We start from the raw sequence: 24,262 nt of genomic DNA on the forward strand, positions 1-24,262 counted from the left end.
CCCGGGTAAAAAAAAAACAAATCCCCCCTGCCCCAAGGCGGGAGGGGGGGTGGTTTGTGGGCCCCCCCCCGGGAGCAGCACGTTTCTCCGAGAATTTCTTCCGCCGTGAAGAAAAAAGGGGAAGGCTATCCCACTCCTCATTTTTTTTCCCCTGGGGGGGACAAGAAGGCCCTTGTTCGCTGCCCCGAGCGGGGCTCTGCCTGCCAACTACACTGGGCGTTCAGTGGGGAAGGGAACACGCAGGACCCCAGCTTTGCCTGAGGGTCACACCTGGGCCGGGGGAGAGGGACACACAGGAATCGCCTTTGAACCAGGGTCTCATCAGTGCCAATAACATTGGGACAGTCCCCCCCTTTATACGATGACCCACTGTCCTCCCCTATGTCTGCCATGGGGGTTGGGTGGGAGCTGAGGGGTCATACACTCACATATTCCTTCACGTTTTTAGTCTTCACGGCTTTGTAGGAGGAATAGGCTGGGTACAGTGTGCCAAAGACGAGCCTAGGGAGGCAGGCATGGTTACTGGGCCCCTCGGCCAAGAGCAGCGGCCTCTCCCTCCCACTCGGCATCAGCCCCTGGGTAGGTAACGGGAGCTGCATTGATGAACTCAAGGCCCAGGTCACACACAAGCATGGAAGTCCTAGCCAACTAAGGTGCTGTCCCTTCCCCGCTCTATTGTCCAGTTTCTCTCCAGCCCCTGAGATATAGAAAGACCCAGAGGCCAGAGGGTCCCATGTGGTCTCTTCAGCCATGATCCTTTGTTATGCACAAACCTGTATGGGAGTGGGTGTCTAGTTACCGCCATAAAGGTGTCTTCCTTCTCCAAACACCATGTTCATTCATGCCCATCTGCCCTGTCTCATAGCCATGCCGGGCATGGCCAGTCGGCAAGGGTTCCTGATACTCTAACAGGGCACTCTACCTGGCAGTCGGTGGCACCACTGTGGCCCTGGGAGCAGAGGGCATAGGGGCAGGAAGCCCTGTGAGGGGCAAGGAGGTTTATTGCCCCAGGCAAACCCTCCTGGGACCAGTCTCAGGGGAGGACCCAGGCCCTGGCTGGAGTGGACCTGGTGGTGATCCCACTAGAGACCACACCCAGGCCTCAGGGCTCTGCCCCTCAGGGAGCTCATCCCGACAAGAGAGCAGCAGCCACTCCGACGACGGCCACATGAAACGAGGCCCCTGGAATCCCTCTGGGTGGGATGGGAAAGAGGAAGGAAGGGGATTCTGGTCCAGAGGAAGCCAGGACACAAACACATGACAGCGCTGAATGGGAAGAAGGCAGCAGGGAGGGGATTCTGGGGTGTCAGTCCCGTGGAAGCTGAGGGCCAGGGTCCTGAGATGGGGCAGGGCTGGCTGAGGCTCCTGTGGAGCCCCCGCAGGCCCAGCCCTTCCACAACGCAGGGGCACTGCCTGTTCCCACATGGACCCGCCTCATAGACGCAGGGGACTTCCAACCTGGCCTGGAGGGCTGGGGCGGGGGTGGAATCCGCAAGGACAAAACCTGGGGTTGTGGGAGCAGGTTCCTCCTGGAGCGGGCTGTGGAATGAAGGCCACCTAACGCCCCCCTCCTGGCTTTCTCAATCCCAGGCTGAGCACATGCATCCTCTCCGGGTCACCTCCCACACTTTGTCCCCAAGCGTCTCTGCTTCCCCACACCCAGATGGGACCCCTGGGGGGCCTCCAGAGAATGTGCCCTCCTCCCCCACCCCTGACAGTCAGTGGAAGAGGGAGGAGGGACCCAGCCCTTCAGGGAGGCCAAGGCTGCTGCCATGGCCCTAAAGTAGGGAATAACGAGGCCCTGCCCTGCTCCCCATCTTCCATTAGCTCCCCCCAGGGAGACGAGGGCCCAGACCGAGCAGCTCCTGCAGACATATCTGTTAAGTGGGGGAAGGGACATGCCTGCCTCCCCCATAAATCAATCCATGCTGCACAGCCCTAGATGAGGGAGGGCGAAGGAGCAGGGAAATTCAAGATAAAAGGGGTAGCAGCCAGGCCTGCCAGGCTCCTCAATATCCCCCCCGCCCCCCGCCCTGGGTCCCACCCTCGATGTCTCTGGGGACCGCAAATAGGGGCGAGGTGTCTTTAGGTGCCTGTGCGGTGGGAAGCCCCAGCGGTCCATCCCGGCTCCAATACCCCGCAGCCCCCACCCAGCCCGGCCCCGGCCCCGGCCCCTCCGCCCGCCGCGGCACTCACACCACCAGGCGAGAGATGATCCAGGACACCATGGCGGGCGGGGGCGCGGGGCGCGGACCCCGCCAGGGCCGAGGATGCAGCTGCCGCGGTCGAACTGTGACAGCAGGAGCCGCAGCAGCAGCAGCAGCAGCAGCAGCAGCAGCAGCAGCCGCAACCAGCCCCTGCGTTAAAGGGGAGGTCCCTGCCGCAGCGGCGGGCCGTGGGCGGTGGCGGTTCTTAAAGGGGAGTCTTAAAGGGGAGGCCGCGCGCCCCCCGCACCTGCTGTCCCGGGCATGCGCCTTTGACCTCAGAGCCTGGCGGAGGTCCGAGGCCTTCGCGGTGGGTCCCTCCTGAGCCCAGCCCGCCCCTGCCCTGCCCACATCGTGCCTCAGGCTCAAACATCCCACGAGGAGTAACAGCCATGGCTTTGAGTGCTTATTGTGCCAGGCCCTGTGCTAAGAGCTTCGCAGGCATTATTTCAGTGAATCCTCACGCCCATCCTCTAAGGCAGAGGTTATAATTATCCTCATTTCAAAGATAAAGAAATGGGAAGCTTATGGAGGTTCAATAATTTGCCAAGTGTCACAAAACCACTAAATCATGCGCTTGAGATATGAACCCAGGCTACTTCTCCCAACTGATGACTTGCAAACCCTCCTCCTCCTCCCCCCTCCTCCTCCTCTGTCCCAGGCCCTGTAAAGACATCTACCCAAGAACCCCTGAAGTCTAAGGTATAGCTGCACCTGTCCGCCCCCCAATCTGACCTGCTTTTTTAGCATTGTCGGTTCCTAAGCTTTGCAGGGGAGCCCTGTGCTCTCAAGGTGAATGCTCTGGGGGAGGGGAGTCAGACCTTCTTGGAAGGCCTGGGGTCTAGGTAGGAGGTGGATCCCGGAGCTCCATCCAGTTTCACTTCCATCAGCAAGCACTGGCAGCTGTGTATGCCCTAATTCTGGACTTTCATATCCAGAATGTAGGCTAGCCCTAGCCCGCCTTCTGACTTTCACCAAAGCAACAAAGCGCCAACCTGCACAACTCCTTCTCCCCGCTGCTTTCCTTTCCCGGCCCATTTCAGAGCTTCTGCATTCATCTACCCTTGATGTGGAGGTGAAATCGGGGTGATCAGAGCATCAACCCGTGCCTGTCCAGGCTCAAAGGATATGCTCAGGGCTCTGTATTTGTTAGGGTCCTATTCAAACTCGTTATCTTTGAACCACACAGCGATCTATTTCCACCCTGATAATTGTATTTCCAGGCTTAAACATTTTGGAAGTCGTTTTCCAACAGGCTTGAGAAGTGGCCTCTAATGACCCCTCTTGCTATTCTTTACAACTTCCTCTTAAAAAGGCCTTTTCTAATTAGAGACTAGTCTGTCCTAACTCTTCAAGCCGTTTTCACTGCTGCTTGATAAAAACAAATCCCTTTTGGGTCTTCTCCCGCCAACTCCCAGATGGATCAGCCCAGCTTCCTGCTTTGAAGACCCCTCCCCTTCCCACTGATTGCCCAGAACCTTATCAGGTGGTCCCCATGAGCCTTCACCGCCCCCCGCCCCCACCCCAGGCAAACTTCCCCAGGAAGGTAGGACCCCACCTTCCCCACTCCATTCCTCTAAAATAATAAATTACTCCTCCTCCCATCCTCTAACTGATGTGGCTCCCTTCCCTTCACCCTAAGCCCTCAAACCACAATGACCTGGCACTTCCCTCTCCCAATCAGGAACAAATTCAGAAGCAAAGGATAATAATTGGATGTAGTAATGTAATGAAGATCTGAAAACAAATCATCCTCCACTTCCAACCCCACCCTCCACCTGGCCTTGCTTTTTTATTTTTTTTTGGTATTTTTTATTGATTTCAGAGAGGAAGGGAGAGGGAGAGATAGAAACATCAATGATGAAAGAATCACAGATCAGCTGCCACCTGCATGCCCCCTACTGGGGATTGAGCCCGCAAACCCAAGCATGTGTCCTGACTGGGAATCAAACCGTGACCTCCTGGTTCATAGGTTGATGCTCAACCATTGAGCTACAACAGCCAGGCTGGTCTTGGTTTTAGAATAGCTGGCACAAGAAGAATTTAGTCCACTCCAAATAGATTTGTTAGATTTTTAATAAGAACATGGAAATCCCAATCAGCCCTTCAACAAAATTAAAATACAGAAAGTGAAATTAAAGGTATTCTACAGTAAATGACTTTTATTTAAAAAAAACCAAACAAAAAAAAAAAACTGTGAACATATAAACAAGCCTTCAGGGCACTACAGTACAGCCAGAAAGAAGATACATTTTCCAATGTACCCATGGGCCAATGAATTCCATTATTTTCAAATAAATTCTTAATAAAACTCCACTGCGTTTTGCTGAAAATATTTCTGGACAAAAAACCCAAAAAACAAAAAGCCTCATGTAGGAAAATCACTTTCCCTCGAATTTGGAACTGTTATGAGGAGTCCGTCCCAAGGGAACGCTGGTAACAGATGGAAATGGTTCCTGGAGTCACCAGTGTGTGTATGTGTGGAACATATCACAGCTCAGACAGGACAATGTTCTGAGATGGCTGTTCCCTCAAGATAGGACTGAGATGGGAGGGGGAGAAACAAAAAGAATCCTAAAACGCCAATTCTTTTAAATTCTGCTTTGGCTGATTTTGTGCTATAATGGGCAGTTGATTTCTAAAAATCATATTTCTTCAAAGTGTTTTATCGAAAGGAAGACTAAATGTAATGTGCCTTTCCTCATAATCCAGGAAAAACTGTGGTATTTCAAAAATTCTAAAAATATCTACTTTCATGAAATAGTAACTATTTCACTACAAACCTATTTTTCACTAAATACACACGTTTCCTAATCCTGGAGCCTCCTGGGAAAAGCAGTGGGTCCTCCCTGGGTCCTGCAAGACTCCAGTGTTCACGGGAGAGATTGTGGGGAATGGCTTCACCCTGTCTCCTGGGATGGGCTGTGTCAGAGGTCACGTGCAGAGACACTGTCAGGCTTCCACCAGGCATGTTTAAGCAATTAGCCCCTACGTGTAACAGTTATGTGATTCCCCATACCTCCAAACATTCCCAATTAACTAGGCACGAGAGAAAAAAAAAGAAAGGTGTGCCCACATTCCTGGTTTCCACAAATCCCAGATTATAAGACTTCAGGAAAGCCCAGCGATGTTCAGGCAATTCAGAGTCCCAAAAGACCACAGGATGGGAATGTGGCACCCTCGGCTTGGAGTCTGAAACTGTGTGTGAACAGTGCGACTTTCCTGTGTCAACAACCTTCAGTGTTGAGGCAGCGTAGAAAAGAGTGGCTGGAGAGTTTGTAATACTGACCACACTGGCTCCAAGTGAAGCACCTCTGCTCCAGCAGAGAACCCTGCCGTTCCCTGTTTGTGTGAGTGAAAGACCTGCTTCACAGGGGAGTTTGGAATTTCTCCACGCCTAAGACCTTGCCAGTTTGGATTCATGAGCCTTGAGGGTGCCAACAGCATCTTTCACTGCATGATAGATGATGTTCTTCACCTGGAGAGAGCAAACAGCAGTCAGAGCACGGCAGCCCCATGTTGTCTTCTGCAAATGAAAACGTGTGCTCTAGGTTGCCTATAAGCCCACTGGTTAGTGAGGAAGCCCCTCAACCAGGACTGGGTGCTTCCCATACCCATCCTAAAGTCACATGGGACATAAGGTCTATATTCAAAAAGGAATGATGAAATCATATGAAAGGCTACATAATCACCACCATCTATATGCTTGCTATGTGCTGGGCACGACTGCTAAGTTCTTTATGTGGACTTTCATTTAATTCTTACTATAATCCCATGAGGTACATTTTATTGTTATCTCCCACTTACAGACGAGAAACTGAAGAAATCAAGGTTCCATGGTTCAGAACCTCGCCTAAGGTCCTGTAGTGAATAAGAATGCACTCAAACACAGTGGGCAGGTAGGATTATTGGGTATTTTTTCCTTTTGTGCTTATATGTATTTTCTAATTTGTCTAAAATGAGGTAAGAAGAAAGAGTAAGAGTTACTGAAATAAAGTGAATAACCTAAAGATAGTTTTAAACCAAGATGGTGATTATTCTGAGGAAGGCAAGTGGTGAGATGGAATGGAGACTTCAACCATGTTTATGTTGTATATATGTATGCATATATATGTTTTATTTCTTAAGCTGTGTGATGGGCACACAAGCCCCCTTGTGCTACTTACTCTCTACTAAATTTTTTGTAATAATTCAACAAATATTTACTGAGTACCTACTATACAACTAATATTGTGCTAGGGAAAAGCAGTGAATAAAATGGTAAAAATCCCTGCCTTCATAGAGTTTAAATAGCTTACATTCTAGTAGGGATAGAAACCAACAGATAAAATACAATATTAGGTGGTAAAAAAAAATACCACAGAAAATATAAAATAGAGGATGGGAAGTGCTGGAGGTAACCTGGTAGAAGTTGAAACCTAATGGAGGTGGGGTCTGAAATATGTATGCCTGAATATTTGCACTATGTCTATAATGTCAATGTTATCTGTCTATCAATATGATTATACTTTGTATAAGAACTTGAGGGTTGAAATGGTTTATAATTTTGAAAAAGGAACAAGGTGACTGAAAATACCAACAACCAAGAAATATCTCCAACTTCACTGGTCACTGACCAAAGAAGAAGCACCTGAGCCACAGGCTGATGGAGGAAAACGAGCCATAAGTGAGAGGCTGGAGTGTGTACTCAGACTGCTGAAGCTCTGCTCAGGCAATCTTGCTTCTTTCTTCTTATGTGCTACTAAAGCACCCAAATGTATTAACAATGAAATTCTGCCCTTAAAGTTCTAATCCACTTTAGGTGCAGAGGAAAACCGAATCTGATTGTCTGGCTTAGATCTACAAGGGAGAACAGTCCCCACTCCTTTTAGGGCCATGGACTGCAGTCATTAGCAGAGCTCTAAGGAACTGAGTCTGCACAGAAATTTGCTCTGAGAAGCCACTCCAGAGAAATATCCCTTCTCAGAAACATTCTCAGAACAAACTCTCACAGTGCTTTTCTCACTGACTGGGGAAGTCAGTCTAGTCGCAGTTAACACCGAAACATTCTATATCCCAGGGGCGGAGAAATAGAAGACTGTTACACTGAAAATGATTAGGTTAAAACATGAGTATTCTCTAAAACCAAATCTGAAGAGGACTGATTAAATACTTCCTTGGGGAGGACTCCATACCCCCAGACATAGTTCCCTTTATCATTTCTCCACAGTTTTACCTCCCAGAGAATATCCTCAGAAAACAGAATGTGCCTCGTGTATGTAACCGAGTAAGAGATGAGAAGTAAAGGAGGAGCTATTTACCTGCAGTTTATCCTCATGATTTGTATGAGTGTTAGAGAGATGCCTGAATTCCTGCGTTAGGCGGAAACAGTGCTTTACGTGTTCTGGAGATACAAAATCTTCTGCTACTTTTATGCAACTGTATAGATTGTGCACCTGGGAGGGGAAAAGTACAGAAGGAAAATATCAGATATTAGAAATTTAGTAACACATGCAAAATTATATAGTTAAAAAAAACTTTAGAAATACTTATAATAATTTCATTTTTATAAAGAACACTTGTGGTGCCCTAACTGGTTTGGCTCAATGGATAGAGCGTCGGCCTGCGGACTGAAGGGTCCCAGGTTCGAGTCCGGTCAAGGGCATGTACCTTGGTTGCGGGCACCTACCCAATAGGGAGTGTGCAGGAGGCAGCTGATCGATGTTTCTCTCTCATCGATGTTTCTAACTCTCTATCCCTCTCCCTTCCTCTCTGTAAAAAAATCAATAAAATATATTAAAAAAAAAAAAAAGAACACTTGTGGAAAAACTGCAAGTATAAATTTATAAATAAAACATTAGTATATGCATAAAAAAGTATATAGAAAAATACATACCAAACTATTAACAGTAGGCTACCTCGGAGGAAGACAGGATCAAAAAGGGGTATGGGAGCCCGACTAGCATGGCTCAGTGGTTGAGCGTCTACCTATGAACCAGGAGGTCACGGTTCAATTCCGAGTCAGGGCACAGGCCCAGTGGGGACATGCAGGAGGCAGCCAATCAATGATTCTTTCTCATCATTGCCGTTTCTATCTCTTTCTCCCCCTCTGAAATCAATAAAGCTGAGACTTTCACTTTTTCTTTAATAGTCTCCATTGTTTAAAAAATTCTAAATGAGCATTTAAAATTACATAGAAGAAAATTAAAAACCAAACATAAGTTGTAGTTTAAGAGCAATCTATCTAATCTAGCCATTTATATTTATTGTCAGATTAGTAACAAAGAAATAAGGAAGCTCATGGGACTGTGAGGCCCAACTCCGGAAAATGGAACCCACCTGGTGCGGGGCTCCAGCAGGTATGAAGACGGCATCTCCCAGGAACTGAACAATGGCCCAGCCTTGCACACCATACTCTTCATAGAGTCGCTTACGGAGGGTCTGGTCCAGGTACCAACTTTGGTCATGAATTGGGTCATGATCAGGGGGATTCTCTTGGCCTTGCTCTTCTCCAACCTGAAGCCATGACCAAAACACAAAGACGGAAAAAATCAATAAATTATGAACAGCGTAAATCCAACTTGTTGCAGCAGTGTCCCTCGTGCGCCAAAGCTTTATTCTAAACAACATCCTCTAGGTGTAGATTCAGGCCTTTGGGGCATTTTGACAAGAGGTACAGGTCTGTGATTCCAGGGGCCCCACATGAAAAACCCTAGGCAGGCTGTCTCTGCATCCCCCGATCTTTAATCTGTGAACTGGGTGCCCACCTCACCTTTCGGAGCAGCTCCCGGATCTTTTCTGCATCCTTGGCTGCATAGATGTGCCACAAAGCACCGGGCTTCTCCTTTCCATCGTGAATCCTCTGCTTTGTCACCTCATCAGCATCTCCCTCGTCAATTGTCTTGAGTACTTCTGAAAAGAGCAAAATGCCACTTTTCAATGTAACCAGCCATTTTAGTACCTCTCAGTGAAGCAAAATGTCTAATTCAAACAAGTTTAGTCTCCACTATTCTTATGTCTCTGGAATAATACAAGGTAGAATCAAAGAATCAAAAGTCATATAGGTCTAAGCTTCCTAAACACAGGAGGAGCAATCTTAATCTTTCTTACTTCACAGAGACTCAGCATTTTTTGGAGGCATAGCTTTCCTTTAAAACATTTCTTTTTTAAAAAATATTTTTATTGATTTTAGAGAGGAAAGGAGGGGGAGAGAGAAAGAAACATCAATGATGAGAGAGAATCATCGATTGGCTGCCTCCTGCATGCTTCCTACTGGGGATTGAGCCCACAATCCGAGCATGTGCCCTTGACTGTAATCGAACCAGGGACCCTTTAGTCCGCAGGCCGATGCTCTATCCACTGAGCCAAATCGGCTAGGGCCCTTTAAAACATACCCCTTGTTCAAACTGTGTAATCATATCTCATGTTCAAACTGCAGGTTAGTTCCTGCTGCAAGTAGATGAATTCTGTACTTTCTCAAGACCTCTTCTAAATGCTATGGATTCTATGGGTTTAACGTCATGAAGCATAAAGCTTCTCTGGCAAGTTAAGAGGGCTGGCTTCTAATGCTTATATATTACAACCTCTCAAAGGAAAACACAGTGGAAGGATCTGTAGATGTGCAGCATCAAAAGCAAATCTATGGCAGGACATATACCAAAGTAATGATACTGATTATCCCTGAACCTTGAGATTTTGAGTTACTTATTCTTTAAAATTGCCTGTTTCCTAAAACTTCCATAATTAACACATATTAATCTTATACTGAGATAGCAGGGAGTGTAACTGCAGTAAAATACACTTTTATGCTTCATTCTGTGCAAGTAACCTGTCTTCATCATCTGTCATTCACAGCTGATCTGGCTGATGACCAAGTAGGCTGGTTTGCCGTTCCTTCCTCATTCCTCTTTGTGGTGCTACACATTCTCCCAGAAGGAGAATGACTGGTCAGATACACAAGGAGCCTCTTCTCTGCTAAAACCTCCCTTTGTCTAAAAACATCCCCTGGGCACCATATTAATCTTGGCAGAAATTTAAGAAAAAGCCACTGCCTGGCTGGCATGGCTCAGTGGTTGAGAGTGTTGACCTATGAACCAGGAGGTGATGGTTTGATTCCGGGCAGGGCACATGCTTGGGTTGCAGGCTCGATCCCCAGTGTGGGGTGTGCAGGAGGCTCTCATCATTGATGTTTCTGTCTCTCTCTCCCTTCCTCTCTGAAATCAATAAAATTAAAAAATAAATAAAAGAAAAAGCCACTGGCCCTGACTGAGGGGAGGAAACCCAATTCTATTCCCAAGGCCATGCCTCATCATCCTGAAGCAGTGGATTCTAGAAATCGTACCTTCATCATGAGCACCCTCCCCGATGGGGATCCCAACATACACCATCACGTTAACTGCATCAGACACATCCAAGTGAAGATTTGTTGTGCCAACTCTTCTATCTTCCGCTGTTATCAAGCCTGAAGGCAAAAGATGTGCAAGGTAAAAGAGAGCATTTTGAAGAATCCATATAGACCCTGCAAGTGAAAGCATACTCAAAGATTCTTTTAATTGAGTAACATTGGAAGAATGAAGAATATCTTGTTTATGACTTTCATCTCTTTTCTAGCATTTTAAGACAGATTTCTAGCTTGGTTGATACTACTGTTTCACTAGCTTTGGCCACTGAACCAATTTCACCCCTCAAAAAATGACCTTTTCATTTTTTAGAAGAGGGAGAGAGAGGGAGAGAGAAAGAGAGAGAAACATTGATAGGTTGCCTCCCATATGTGCCCCGACTGAGGACTAAACCTGCGACCCTTTGGTGCATGAGAGGATGCTCCAACGAACTTCAGCCACACTGGCCAGGACAAAAATGATCACTTCTTTCTTTTTCTTTTTTAAAGATTTTTAAATTGATTTTTAGAGATAGGAAAGGAAAGGGAGGGAGGGAGGGAGAGAGAGAGAAAAAAAAACATTGATGTGGGAGCAAAGCATCGATCAGCTGCCTCCTGCATGCTCCCACTGGGGAATCCAGCCCACAACTTGGGCATGTACCCTGACCAGGAGTTGAACTGGCAACCTTTCTGTGCACAGGATGATGCCCCACCAACTGAGCCACTCCAGCCAGGGCAAAAATGATTTCTTCTTCAGAAGCAAAACAGATATAGGCATTAGGACATATACCAAATATAGCTTGGCCCTAGCTGGTTTGGCTCAGTGGACAGAGTGTCGGCCTGCGGACCAAAGGGTCCCAGGTTCAAATATGATCAAGGGCACGTACATCGGTTGCAGGCTTCTCCCTGGCCCAGAGCCCTGGTCGGGGCTCGTGCATGAGGCAACCAATCAATGTGTTTCTCTCATATCAATATTTCTCTGTCTTTCCCTTTCTCTAAAAATCAATGTAAAAATATCCTTGGGTGAAGATTTAAAAAAATAAATAAATAAAATAAACACATATAGCTTGGTTTTCACAGTGATTTAGGACATTATTGAGACTTCACAAAGTGCTGGTTGGGTAGCATGGTACTCAGACTTCTTCACTGTTATTTTATCAAGTCTCTTAAAAACCAAGAATCATGTCTCCTCGGATAGAATTTTTTTTTTTAAATATATTTTTATTGATTTCAGAGAGGAAGGGAGAGGGAGAAAGAGATAGAAACATCAATGATGAGAGAGAATCACCGACCGGATGCCTCCTGCACGCCCCCAACTGGGGATCGAGCCCGCAACCTGGGCATATGCCTTGACCGGGAATCGAACCAGTGACCTCTTGGTTCCTAGGTCGACGCTCTACCGCTGAGCCACAACCGGCTGGGCTGGATAGAATTTTTTTGAGAGGATATTTTCTAACTACCACAGCCATACAAGCTTCTGACTGGACCCATATGGATATTACACAAACTAGTATGACGAAAGCAAACATATTCAAAACCATCCTGGATACTATTAACTTCTCTAGCACCTGACACTGCCCGCTATCATCTCTATACTCCCTTTATAGGTGAAATGGGAATAATAATGTCCAAAAAGAGCAATATGGCCTCACTCTCATACCATAGGCATTGTACATCTTGGGGCCCAGATCAGGCCTTACAAAGTAGCTGGGTAGCCTAGAGGCCAGATTGAGTCTGCCATCTCGTTTGGTATATTCTGGTAGAGGAAGGTTCTCCATCAGATCTTCAAACCTACAAAAAAAGCAGGGAAGATGACTTAATTTGTTAACTGGGGAAAAAGGCAAAGTTCATTTTTCTGTAATGACTTTGTGATGGCTTCAGCAAGGGAAAGTCTCTCAAGATGACCCACTGTAATTCACTAACCTTGTTGGCATCATGTCCCGAAAATCTTCCCCAGGAGGCCAGTCCTTGAGTTTGAGCACCATTGGCTGTCCATCTTCTGACCTTAATCGTTCTGGAAGACAGAAACACTCTCACAAACATCTGCTGGGTTGGTGTTGCCTGATTTTCCAGGGACTACAAAATTTAGGAGACTAAGAGAAGACTTAGCTCTTATTTTCAGACTTGTCAACTTCCATAATGGACTAGATGGGCTGTTTTTCTCACCCACTGCTTTAGTACACCCTATAATTTTCCACCTCAGAAGAATTCTATCTCCCTTACTTAGGGCGAAAGTGTGCTCCACTCACTCTGTGGATCACATGCTTAAGCTCAGATGAGCTCTGGGAGTCATGCGATTGCCAAGCTAGCTACCTGGTTAGCACCAGGCAAAAATGTTCCTCCTGCCAAGAGGCTATACGTTGCTATTCCGTGGGCATAACTGAACACAGAGATGCTTACTTCCCAGTTTGCCATTACTGAACTAGATATAAGAGCTACTTACTACATATGATCTCGAAGCCATCCCAGAAATCCCGAACTTTCACATCGGAAATTATAGCACAGTTCCTGCAGTTCACCAAGTCCACATCCTGGTCTCCAAATTCTTGGCTAAAGGCTTCTGGCTTCCAGAGTTCAGACTTGAGCTTTTTATGTACCCCTGAAACCAGCACTGGCTGTGGAAAGAAAAATATCCCACTTAGGAAATATTTTGAGCTCAGGGCTAAGGAATGAAATAGAAAGGTTTCCTGGGGGCCAACTTTTCTTGTCCATGATGATTTATTGTTCCTTCCCAGTTTCAGAATCTATGGATTTCAACCTGTCACCCACAGCAAATGGAAACTACTCCTTCTCCATTATACTTCACTCTCACGCCTGGAAATGTGCCATGGAAATCACTTCTGTTGCCCTGGTATCTATCACTATTTTGAGGTGAGAGGACAAAAGCTGACAAATGCAGCTTTTAGAATACTTCCTCACAGTGAGAATGAAAAAAAAAAAAAAAAAAAATCCAGACAATTCCATAACCTTTCCCTTCCTCAAGCAGCTTCTAAAGTATAAATTTAGGCAGTGTTACAAAAACAAAACAAAACAAAAAAGCCTTTTATAATAAAAGGATAATATGCAAAGTGTCCCCTCGGAAGTCTGACCCATTGGGAGTTCGACAGCTCGCTATGACATGCGCTGACCACCAGGGGATGGCGCAGAACAAAGGAAGGCCCTGATCGGCCCTGATTGCCGACCAGGCCTAGGGACCCTACCTGTGCACAAATGTTGTGCACCTGGCCTCTAGTAAGTAAGTAAATAAATAAATAAGGCAGTGTTATCACACTATCACAAAAACTTGTATGGCCTTAAAATATTTACCTAGAAAAAGTACCACCGACTTCCACCCACCTTGGTCTCACCCCACACATCACACTTAAGGATTTTCCCCTAAAGGTGTCATCAATGCTAGCTCACCACCTAACAGGAATTTCAACTGCCCTATTAAGAACAGAGCTCTACAGCTCAGAAATAAAAGAGAATCCATAATGTATTCTCAGGAATCTTTAATTTTTAAAAATCCAAGAAAACTTGAAGTAGCAAGACTGTCTATAATGAACTTACTTATAGCTCAGAGAGATTTGCAACTTTCCTGGTGGCTGTGGCAGACAGGCAGCACAGGGAACTGCTTATTCTTGCTTACCTGGCCTTGCTTCCAACACTCTCGGAAGATCTTCCAATTGTTTTTGTTGCTGGGGTCATGGAGACAGAGAAGTCTCCCATCACAGAGCCAGGAGTGAGAGGTATGGGGGTCCAGCACATTTAACCCCATCACCATCTCCTTCACCTCCTTTTGGGTATCAGTCAAGTTGCAGGCCCGCTTTGCAGCATCTGAGGTTTTCTTATTTTCTACCACTGAGGCAATGATGTGGTCAAGGAAGTTGGGTAGACTGGCCTTGTTCTTCACTCCCTGCCAGACACAAATCCATCAGGTAAGTTTGACTGAGGCAGCATGAAAAGAGCATTCACAAATTTACCTAACAGTTGTATTCATAAGAAGGAGTTCTACCTACTTGATTAGATTTCATAAAGTTAAAATGTCTTTTATAATTGGAGGAGAAAACCTATGAAGTCAGTATCTTAAATTTCCCTTTCCTTCATATTTGCTTCATGTAATGAAAGAAAAGTATAGAAAGATCCCCTGTGCCTCAAGAGATTCGATACCTAAGAAATATCTTTGCATTCAGCCCTTACTTTGTATTAAGCATATGCATGTAGACCAGGGGGATCACAAAATACTGTAAATGAGTGAAAAAGATAATTTACTTTGAGGGTTATCAATTTTGTGCCTACAACGCCCAAGGGATAAGTAAGATAATTGGGCTTTAATAAACTTAATAATCCTATGCCTGCTATATCTGAAGTGTTACTAATCGTTATCTCTATAGACTACATGTAATCATAAAACATCCTGAGAAAATTTAAAAATAAAAACTGGAAGGGGGAGGGGGAGCTAAGAGCAAGTATAAAAAAAAAGCGCCAAAGTAATTTCTTTAAAGTCATTTATCCAAAAGAGACAAATAACCCACACTGTACAAGGTTCAACCAGCCACAGTTCATCAAATTTCAGCTATTAATCATAAAATAGAATGAGAAATATGTTTATGTACTAAGTTTGAAATGATCTTCAAGATACATAAACTGGAAACAAAAAATACTGTGTAGAACATTTGTGTAAAAAGAGGGGAAAAAGCTATGTACACATGATAATGTCCCTGAAAGGACACTCATGAAACAACAGTGACCTCTAGGAAGGGAAACATGTGGCTGGGAGACACCAGGGAAGGAGATTTTTCACTGTATCTTTAAAATTGTGTACCTTGTGAATTCACTTGTTCAGTAAATGCTTACTAAACACCTACTATGTATCAAACACTGTGGCACTAGGGATATAGTGGTGACTAAAACAATAAAAAATGCCTTTAAGGAGAGGCGATCAGACAATAAATAAAACATACAGTAAGTCATCAGATGGCAATTAAGTGCTATGGTAAAAATAGTAAGTGTAGAAAAAAACAGATATGAGTGGAGGATGGGAGTGGGGTGGACTTTTTAAAAGGTGATCTAAGAAGTCTTACTGAGAAGGTGACATTTTGGGAGGGAGGAGGAGAAGTTGATGAAGCAAGCCATGTGGTCACCCAAGAAAGAAAGCTCTATGTGGAGGAAAGGACAAGTGCAAGGGCTCTGAAGAGGTGCATGCCGGACCATGTTCAAGGAACAGCAAGAAGTTGTTGTGCGTGGCCAGAAGAAGGTGAACAAGAGGGAGAGTGGTAGTTGAAGTCAGAGAAGTGAGGAGAAGACATACAGATGGTGTGGAGCCTTAAAGTCCACTGAAAGGACGCTGCTTATGAGAGAAACAGGAAGTCCATAAAGGATTTTAGGCAGAGGTGACATGATTTGACCTATATTTAATTAATTAATTTATTTAAATATATTTTTATTGTTTTCAGAGAGGAAGGGAGAGGGAGAGAGAGAAACATCAATGATGAGAGAGAATCATTGACCGGCTGCTTCCTGCATGGCCCCTACTGGGGATCGAGCCTGCAACCTGAGCATGTACCCTTGACCAGAATTGAAGCTGGGACCTTTCAGTCTGCAGGCTGACACTCTATCCACTGAGCCAAACCGGCTAGGGCTTGACCTGTATTTTAAAAGGATTACCTAGCTGCTGTGTAAAATAGGCTGCAGAGTGAAAAGGGAAACAATAAAGACGGCCTGAATAAGGAATTCACTGCAAAAATGCACTCAGAGGATGCTGGCTCAGACCAGAGGGAAAGCAACGAACCCGATGAGAAGTGAGTGGACTCTATACATTTTGAAGATCAAACTGAAAGGATCTGCTGACAGATTAGTTATGAAATGTGAGAGAGGGGAGTCCCAAATGACAGCAAAATTGGAGAATGGAGATCCAACTGACCAAGAGAGAAAAACTAAAGGAGAAGCAAGCAGGCTTACAGGTAGATCACAAGTGTGGTCTTAAGAAGTGTTAGGTTTGTGCTCGCTTCGGCAGCACATATACTAAAAAGAAGTGTTAGGTTTGAGGCATCTGTTAGATATCCAAGAGAACACAATACCAATGTACTGCCTAGATAAAAAAAAATAAAAATTAATGCCTGTCAAGAAAACAAAGTAGCTTCTACGCATGATAGATAATTTCAATGTCTCATTTCTACTGACTTCCTAACATGGCACAAAAGGTTCACTACTTAAAAGGATCCCAAACTTTATGTGAAGAAAGATTGTTGGCTGGACAATGTAGCGAACACAAGTCACCCACATACCCTCTAACCCAGTTATCGGATTTCTGATGGTTCTCTCATGGAAAAGCAGCAACAGCTAGAGTTGTAGAGAGGACACTTACTGCTGAGGATGTAGAGAAGACCGGGGGGAAGGGTATGCCTGTGTCCAAGGGGGTTTGAGGAAGCTTTCCGGGACCGGAGTGAAGGAGGTCTCGAAGGCTAGAGCCTTCGGTTTTGTTGTTGGAGGCAGTGGGACCCAGTAACAGACTGTTAAAAAGCTTTGGAGTCAACGGAGAGACCTTTGCAGTGGAGTTGAACGAGTCCAGCCCAAAGGGTGAATGAGACTCTTTACTGAGCACCGACCTCAGGGACCCTGCTTCTGTAAGAACATAACCGGGAATAGCATTAGCACAACAAGAACACCCAGCAGACAAATGACTCCTAAAAATCAGCCAAGTGGGTAGGAGGACTTCCTCTTCCTTGCCCTAGACTATGTATGGTTTGTCTGGGCCAAGCCTGATGAGCTGTACCTATGGTAGGGTTCATGGCCAAGGAGAGGCTCTCCTACTTCTTCCTTTCTTTTCCAGATCTGGATTTCTAACTTCTTTTGTTCCCATCCACCTTTCATTTCCCCCACTTTCTAAGACAGTGTTTCTGCCAGTGGGTCTCCAGATCACTTGAAGTGGGGAATCACCTGGAGTGCTTGTTAAAAATGGAGATTCTTGGTCTTATCCTCATTTAATAGTTCTGGTGGGGCACACGGAATCTGCATTTTTAATGATTCCCCAGGTAATTCTTGTGCCCATTGAAAACTGTTTAGCCCTTAGCCCTGGCTGCATAACAGAGCCATTTGGGAAGCTTATTAAAAATCTTGCATCAATTTTGTCTAAAAGAGGTCTGGGGTAGAGACCAGGCATGTGCCTTTTTTTAAAAGCTCCACTTTTAGAAAAAGTCACATGAGATTCCCTTGTTTTATGCGATCAGCCAGAGAAAGCAAGTGGCATGTTTCATAAATGTGGATGGTAATGTGTGAGTTTGAAGAATCCAAGAATAACTCAAGTGTTCCACCCACAGGCAGGGCAGAGGCTTCTGTTCATCTCACCTTTTGTTTCTTCTTTAGCTTTCTGAGTTGCCAAATCTGCCAACCAGTGCAGGGCAGAGGAGGGTGGAGCTGTGTCAGGACAAAGGGGCCTGATGGCTTTTAGCTCACTATTGCTGTTTGATGCCAAACTGTCTGCTTTTGGAGGCTCATCAGCTCTGATGTCAGTGCTGTCGGCTTTGGGATCGGGCTCTGGAGCTGTTACTGCTGCAGTTCCTCCTCCACCTGAGAAGGTAGTTTCACTTCCAGAAGAGGCACTAGGGTTTATACTAGGAAGCTAAAACACAGAAGGCCAACATCGTTAGAGTGCTGTCCTTGTGGAGCAAAAGTAATGGCTACATAGGTCTATTTAGAGGACTCTAAGTCAGGGAAAACAACCTGAAACTATCCCATAAACTGTTCATTCATTCATTCATTCAATATATATTTATTGAGTCATATGATGTGACAGAAACTAGCTAGGTTCTGTGCAAAGAGCAGTGAAAAAGGCTTAAAAATAAAACAGGGTTTTGTTTAGCATGTCTAAAGCTCAAATTTGGCAATGGCAAATTGGTGATCAGAATTTGACCCCATAGAGCTGTTCTGAAGATTAAATGAGATAGTATATGCAAAGAGCTTAGCTTATTTTCTGGCACACATAACTCAATAAATGTTTATTATTAAATTATTAAAACTCCCATATGATTTGCTTTAATATGGCAACTCTACTGAAAATATATCTTGAGGTCCCTCAGCATTAATCCCTGTGCCTCTTATTGACTAGGTGTTAATAGTAGCATTCCTGGAAGGGCCTCCAAATGTAAGCAGTTAGTTGTGTATATGTATGTTTAAACACACACACACACCACACAAAAAAACACAGCCTGCATGGTTCAGTGGTTGAGTGTTGACCCATGAACCAGGACATCACAGTTTGATTCCCAGTCAGGGCACATGCCCACTGTTGTGGGCTTAATCCCCAGTAGGGGGCTTTAGGAGGCAGCAGATCAATGAGTCTCTCTCATCATTGATGTTTCTATCTCTTTCTCCCTCTCCCTTCCTCTCTGAAATCAATATAAATATAGTTTAAACAATAATAATTAAACACACATACACACACACACCACCCAGCCTCTTGTTCAAAATAGTCACAAATAGGAATGACCTCTACCTCTGACAGCAATGAGAAAACCAGACTCTCTTTGGGGGCTGGGATTGCTTTCAGGGTAGAATGATCCCAGCTCAGCAGGCCAATCTTCCTATCTCTGTCCTTTGTACCTAATATGACAAGGACAGGATCCATGCACACAGAGAGGACTGTATTCCTAGTAACCTTTTCTATACTCTTCACCTACACTGAGGTATAAATCTTGACAAGATACAAAGAATCTCTTTGTATTATTTATCAACTAAAATGTGAATTGGCTTTAAAGATGAATCAAGAGAAACTTGTACCAGTCAGAGGGAATTAAAATCTCTTGAATAACTCTTATTAAAGTTTCACTCAGTTATACCCACACACACCACTTTACCTGTGACATCCCATTGGTGACAGCAGGTCTCAACACAGATTTGTTTTGCCGACTAATACAAGGGCAGTTTGCTTTAATTCCCCATTTGCCCCGGGCAGCATGTACCATATCTCCAATATTATAAAGAGCTGGAAAAGAGACACAATAACATTAGAATTCCCATATGTTCAGTTGTTGTGCTAAAGACCTTACTTAAATTATCTCCCTCAATGTTAAAGAGCATGTAAACATTTTGAAATGTACACAAGAAATTTATGTATTTTATGTTATACCTAAAAAACAACAAAAAAGCCCCCCAAAAAACCACAAACAAAAACAACACTAGCAAAAGTGGGGAGAAAAAACAAAAAAGACCAATATAAACTTGACACAAACCTTTAACTAATGCTTGGACCAGAAGGGAGCAGGCATCCTACCACTGCACTCAGGGAGCCCTTCTGCTTAGAAGCACTGGGTATACAGGGTGCAAGGGTGCCCCCCAGCCCCAGCTTTCTTTTGTGAAGAAAAATATAGGCGGAGTTTTGCAGACTCGCCACCTTTATTGCATGTGTGTTAGTGGAAGTGTGCAAGCTGGAACAGACTGTCCAGGGGGATCAGTGAAGTAAACTGGGACTGGGTGGTGAAGTAAACATGACCAGTTCTCCTACTGTTAAACTGCCTTCTTCAGTTTGATTAGCTTCAGCTGGATTTTTAAAAGCCTAAAACCAAAGGTCTTTCTGACAGCATGGGACTGGATTTTTCTGTTTTGGTCCTGCCAACCATAAAAATGTAAAATGATATGTGGAAAAGTAATCAACCTCCCCAACCAGAAAGGTGAAGCAAAATGTGTGCAGTGGCTGCAGACAATCTAACACCTCTCTAAAGATGCAAATCCTTGGAGAAATCTGGTGAGGCTTAAAAAAATATAAGGCTGACATAAACTATTTCACCAACTTTAAACACCCCCCCCACCCCCTTCCACACACCAAATCTAAAACAGTAATTTCCTTACCTGTGCCAGGGATAATCTGTGTGGGCATTAGATTCTCTGGCTCATGGGACTGCCCCTTTGCACATTTCAACCAGGAGAAAACCTCTTCATCACCCATCTCTTCTGTTTCTGAAGTAAATAGAATGCCTTCACTTATGAGGTCACAAGAAATAGCACATTTCCATCTCCCTTCCTAAAGTTCCCTTGGAGCCTTTTGCAGTCAATACCCCTTTCTCAACCCTTGGCCACCAATGATCAACTTTCTAACACTAAAGTTTTGCTTTTTTCTAGAATTTCATATAACTGGAAGCATACAGTATGTAGTCATTTGTATTGGGTTTCTTTTATTTAGCATCATGATCTTGAAATTCATCCATATTGTTGCATGTATCAGTAATTCATTCCTTTCTGTGGCTGAGTGGAATTCCAGGGTATGAATGTACCATATTTTGTTTACCCATTCATTAGCTGGTGGACATTTAAATTGTTTCCAAATTTTGGCTATTATGAATAAAGCTGCTATAAATATTCAGGTACAAGTCTTTCTCTGGACATGTTTTAATTTCTTTTATAAATACCTAGAAGTGGGATGCTATGTCTTCATCTGGTTTTGATATCAGTGTAATGCTGCCTTCATAAATGAGTTCCTAAGCATTTCCTCCTATTTTCTGAGTTTGTGTAGAATTGGTATTATTTCCTCCTTAAATGTTTGATATAACTTTGGGCCTAAAGTTTTCTTTGTTGGGAGATTTTCTAAACTACAAATTCAATTTCTTAACATAAGGTTATATTTCTTCTTGAGGAATTTTGACAGTTTGTGTCTTTCATGAAATTTGTCCATTATATTTAAGTTGTCAAATGTTTCAGTATAATGATCTATAGTAATGTCCTATCATTCCTAATATTGGTAAAGTGCATCTTCTCACTTTTTTTTTTTACTAGTTTTCTCAAGCAGAAGTTTAGCTGTTTGAAATACCGCTTTTTTTCTAATATAGGTGTTCAGTGCTTTAAATTCCCCTCTAAGTACTGCTTTAATTGTATTCCACAAATGTTGATCCACTGTGTTTAAACCTTATTTATTTCAAAATACCTTCTCATTTCTCTTGTGATTTTTTTCCTCTGATCCACTGGATATTTAGAAGTGTGTTGTTGCCCTGGCCAGTGTTGCTCAGTTGGTTGAGCATTGACCATGTACTGAAAGGTCATCGGTTCGATTCCTGGTCAGGGCACATGCCCAGGTTGCTATTCAGTCTCCGGTAGGGGTGTGTGTACAGGAGGCAACCAATTGATATTTCTTTCACAATGATGCTTTTCTCTCTCTCTCAAATCAATAAAATAATTTAAAAACAAATGAACCAAAAAACCCCCAGAAGTGTTTACTTTATAAATATTTGATTTTTCCAGATAGGTTTCTGTTTCTAATTTATTCTTTTGTGGTAAAAAAAGATACTCTATATCAGTGATGGCGAACCTATGACACGCGTGTCAGAGGTGACATGTGAACTCATTTTTTTGGTTGATTTTTCTTTGTTAAATGGCATTTAAATATATAAAATAAATATCAAAAATATAAATCTTTGTTTTACTATGGTTGCAAATATCAAAAAATTTCTATATGTGACACGGCACCAGAGTTAAGTTAGGGCTTTTCAAAATGCTGACACGCCAAGCTCAAAAGGTTCGCCATCACTGCTCTATATGAATCACCTTAAATTTATTAAGATTTATTTTATAACACAAAATATAGTACTTATAGTCTATTTTTAAATATATATATATTTTTAGCCTGGCGTGGCTCAGTGATTGAGCATCAACCTATGTATGAATAAGAAGGTCACAGTTCGGGCTTGATCCCTGGGGGTGGGGGTGGGGGTAGGGTGGAATGTGTGTGTGTGTGTGTGTGTGTGTGTGTGTGTGTGTGTGTAAGAGGCAGCTGATCAATGATTCTCTCTCATCATTGATCTTTCTATCTCTCCCACTCCCTTCCTCTCTGAAATCAATAAAAATATACATATAAGAAAATCATAATAATAAAAGCGTAATATGCTAATTAGACCAGACATCCTTCCTGACAAAGCCGCAGTAGGCGGGGGCTGAGGCAGAGGTGGCCGCCACAGTGGCGAATTTCGTGCATCAGGCCTCTAGTAAATAAATAAAAAGGGCACATAAACCCATTCAATTTCCTGCTTCAATTTCCAAGTGCTATACCTCCATTGACAGGTTACCTGTTGAACTGCAAAGGACAGTATTTGCTTACCACTGCGTGACGGCTTTTCCTGAGCCTGTAACAGTCAAGGCAGACCCCAAATCCACATTTGCGACAAACCCAGTGAATGTTGAAGAGAGTTGTTTCACACACATCACACATTTCCCGTACACCACGCACTGCACGCTTCCATGCCACTTTCTCTGGTGGGAGGAGGAAGAGAAATATTGTTGGCATTAGATGCACTAAACAACAGCAAAAGACCCTAGATACACTGATTCCTACTCAGGTCATTTTGTCCAGCAATAAAGCTCAAAGATTTATGAAGTGTGTCTTTCTATAATTGTAAGAGAAACAAAATACATGGAATTTCTAATATTTCTGAACAAGTGCCAACAGAGAATAAATGTTACATGTTGTTACTTAAGATACTGTAAAATTTTCAATTTGGAATAGTTTGAAATAAGAGGATTCTTCTCTTGAAATGTAGGGAATAATTTCATAGTACAATTTACCTTGGCCTAGATATAGAATCCAGTATCTCACAGGCATGGGAATACCTTATATGTTTGAATAATGTGGGTTCCAGTGTAAAACATAGCATCCCTTAAAACTTCATCTATTCACATACCATAGAATATCATTTACTAATACAAGTGGGTTCAAAGCAAGTTGAAAGCATTCAGAGTGAACCAAACCCAAGTAGAGATCAAAATACTTATTATGGAAGTTCTGCTACAAAAATGAAAAAGGCAAGCAGGCAAGGAGTTTTTGGTTTGTCAACTTTCAAAGACTAAAAGAATGAGGTCTGCTGGATATTGTTAGGGCCTCAAGTTATATAGTTTGCTACAGTGAAGTCTTATCAGTCTTAATTCATCTATAGAACATGCCATCTGTCACTCCTTCCACTCCTCCACTTAAGCAAAATATAATGAAAGTTTCAACGAGGAAGATGGTGCCTTACGGTGTGGCTCTACCATCATCATGGCCTCCTTCTCGGACATCACAAGCTGACAGAACTGGTCCCCAACATTGGCCAAGATGTATTTTGAGGTTTCTAGGTCTATCCCTTCTGCTAGGGAGGAAGAGGGAATCCACAGGTTCATGGCATCAGGGTCACTTTGCTGGGGACTCAGAAACCCCTCCACACGGAGTACCCCCTTTCGAGTGAAGATCAGCCTGAGGCAAAAAGGTAGACAATCAAATACATAGTAAATAGCAGCAGCCATGCAAACTAACACATACCTAAAATCCTAGGACCTAAAAGAAATTAAATAAGACTTAACAGGAATTAGACTGAGTTAAGAATTTTCATCACATTTGATCAATGTAGTATGTATTCTCTGCACTAATAATTTTTTTATACCTTTTAAAAAATATATATAGGGAGCATTATCTCAATTCCTTGAGGTTCTGTTTCCCGGTATATGTTGACAGTTTGGCTCAAATAAACTCACAAAAATTCTTTAAAAAAAAAAAAAAAAAAGAAAAAATATATATATATGTTATTAATTTTTTACAGAGAAGAAGGGAGAGGGATAGAGAGTTAGAAACATCGAATAGAGAGAAACATTGATCAGCTGCCTCCTGCACACCCCTCCCCTACTGGGGATGTGCCCGCAACCAAGGTACATGTCCTTGACTGGAATCGAACCTGGGACCCTTCAGTCCGCAGGCCGACGCTCTATCCAC

General features: G+C 43.7%; 2 protein-coding genes across 2 annotated transcripts in view; both read right to left on the reverse strand.

The window, feature by feature from the left end:
* Window positions 1–2,228, reverse strand: part of REEP2 (receptor accessory protein 2) — a 6,174-nt gene extending 3,946 nt beyond the window's left edge. The window contains exon 1 of the mRNA XM_023752168.1: window positions 2,197–2,228. Within this exon, the coding sequence (XP_023607936.1) occupies window positions 2,197–2,228 (32 nt within the window). The remainder of the gene's footprint in view (window positions 1–2,196) is intronic.
* A 2,034-nt stretch (window positions 2,229–4,262) lies between these two features.
* Window positions 4,263–24,262, reverse strand: part of KDM3B (lysine demethylase 3B) — a 62,138-nt gene continuing 42,138 nt past the window's right edge. The window contains exons 10-24 of the mRNA XM_006086531.3: window positions 23,535–23,749; window positions 22,633–22,773; window positions 20,386–20,511; window positions 19,395–19,522; window positions 17,887–18,160; window positions 16,907–17,163; window positions 14,189–14,455; window positions 13,004–13,175; window positions 12,484–12,574; window positions 12,221–12,351; window positions 10,525–10,644; window positions 8,956–9,095; window positions 8,523–8,699; window positions 7,505–7,639; window positions 4,263–5,682 (exon numbers count right to left, since the gene is read on the reverse strand). Coding sequence (XP_006086593.1) covers window positions 5,602–5,682; window positions 7,505–7,639; window positions 8,523–8,699; window positions 8,956–9,095; window positions 10,525–10,644; window positions 12,221–12,351; window positions 12,484–12,574; window positions 13,004–13,175; window positions 14,189–14,455; window positions 16,907–17,163; window positions 17,887–18,160; window positions 19,395–19,522; window positions 20,386–20,511; window positions 22,633–22,773; window positions 23,535–23,749 — 2,455 coding nt within the window. The 3' untranslated portion in view covers window positions 4,263–5,601. The remainder of the gene's footprint in view (window positions 5,683–7,504; window positions 7,640–8,522; window positions 8,700–8,955; window positions 9,096–10,524; window positions 10,645–12,220; window positions 12,352–12,483; window positions 12,575–13,003; window positions 13,176–14,188; window positions 14,456–16,906; window positions 17,164–17,886; window positions 18,161–19,394; window positions 19,523–20,385; window positions 20,512–22,632; window positions 22,774–23,534; window positions 23,750–24,262) is intronic.

This window comes from Myotis lucifugus, unplaced genomic scaffold (assembly GCF_000147115.1).
Source record: "Myotis lucifugus unplaced genomic scaffold, Myoluc2.0 scaffold_28, whole genome shotgun sequence".
Lineage (NCBI taxonomy): Eukaryota > Metazoa > Chordata > Mammalia > Chiroptera > Vespertilionidae > Myotis > Myotis lucifugus.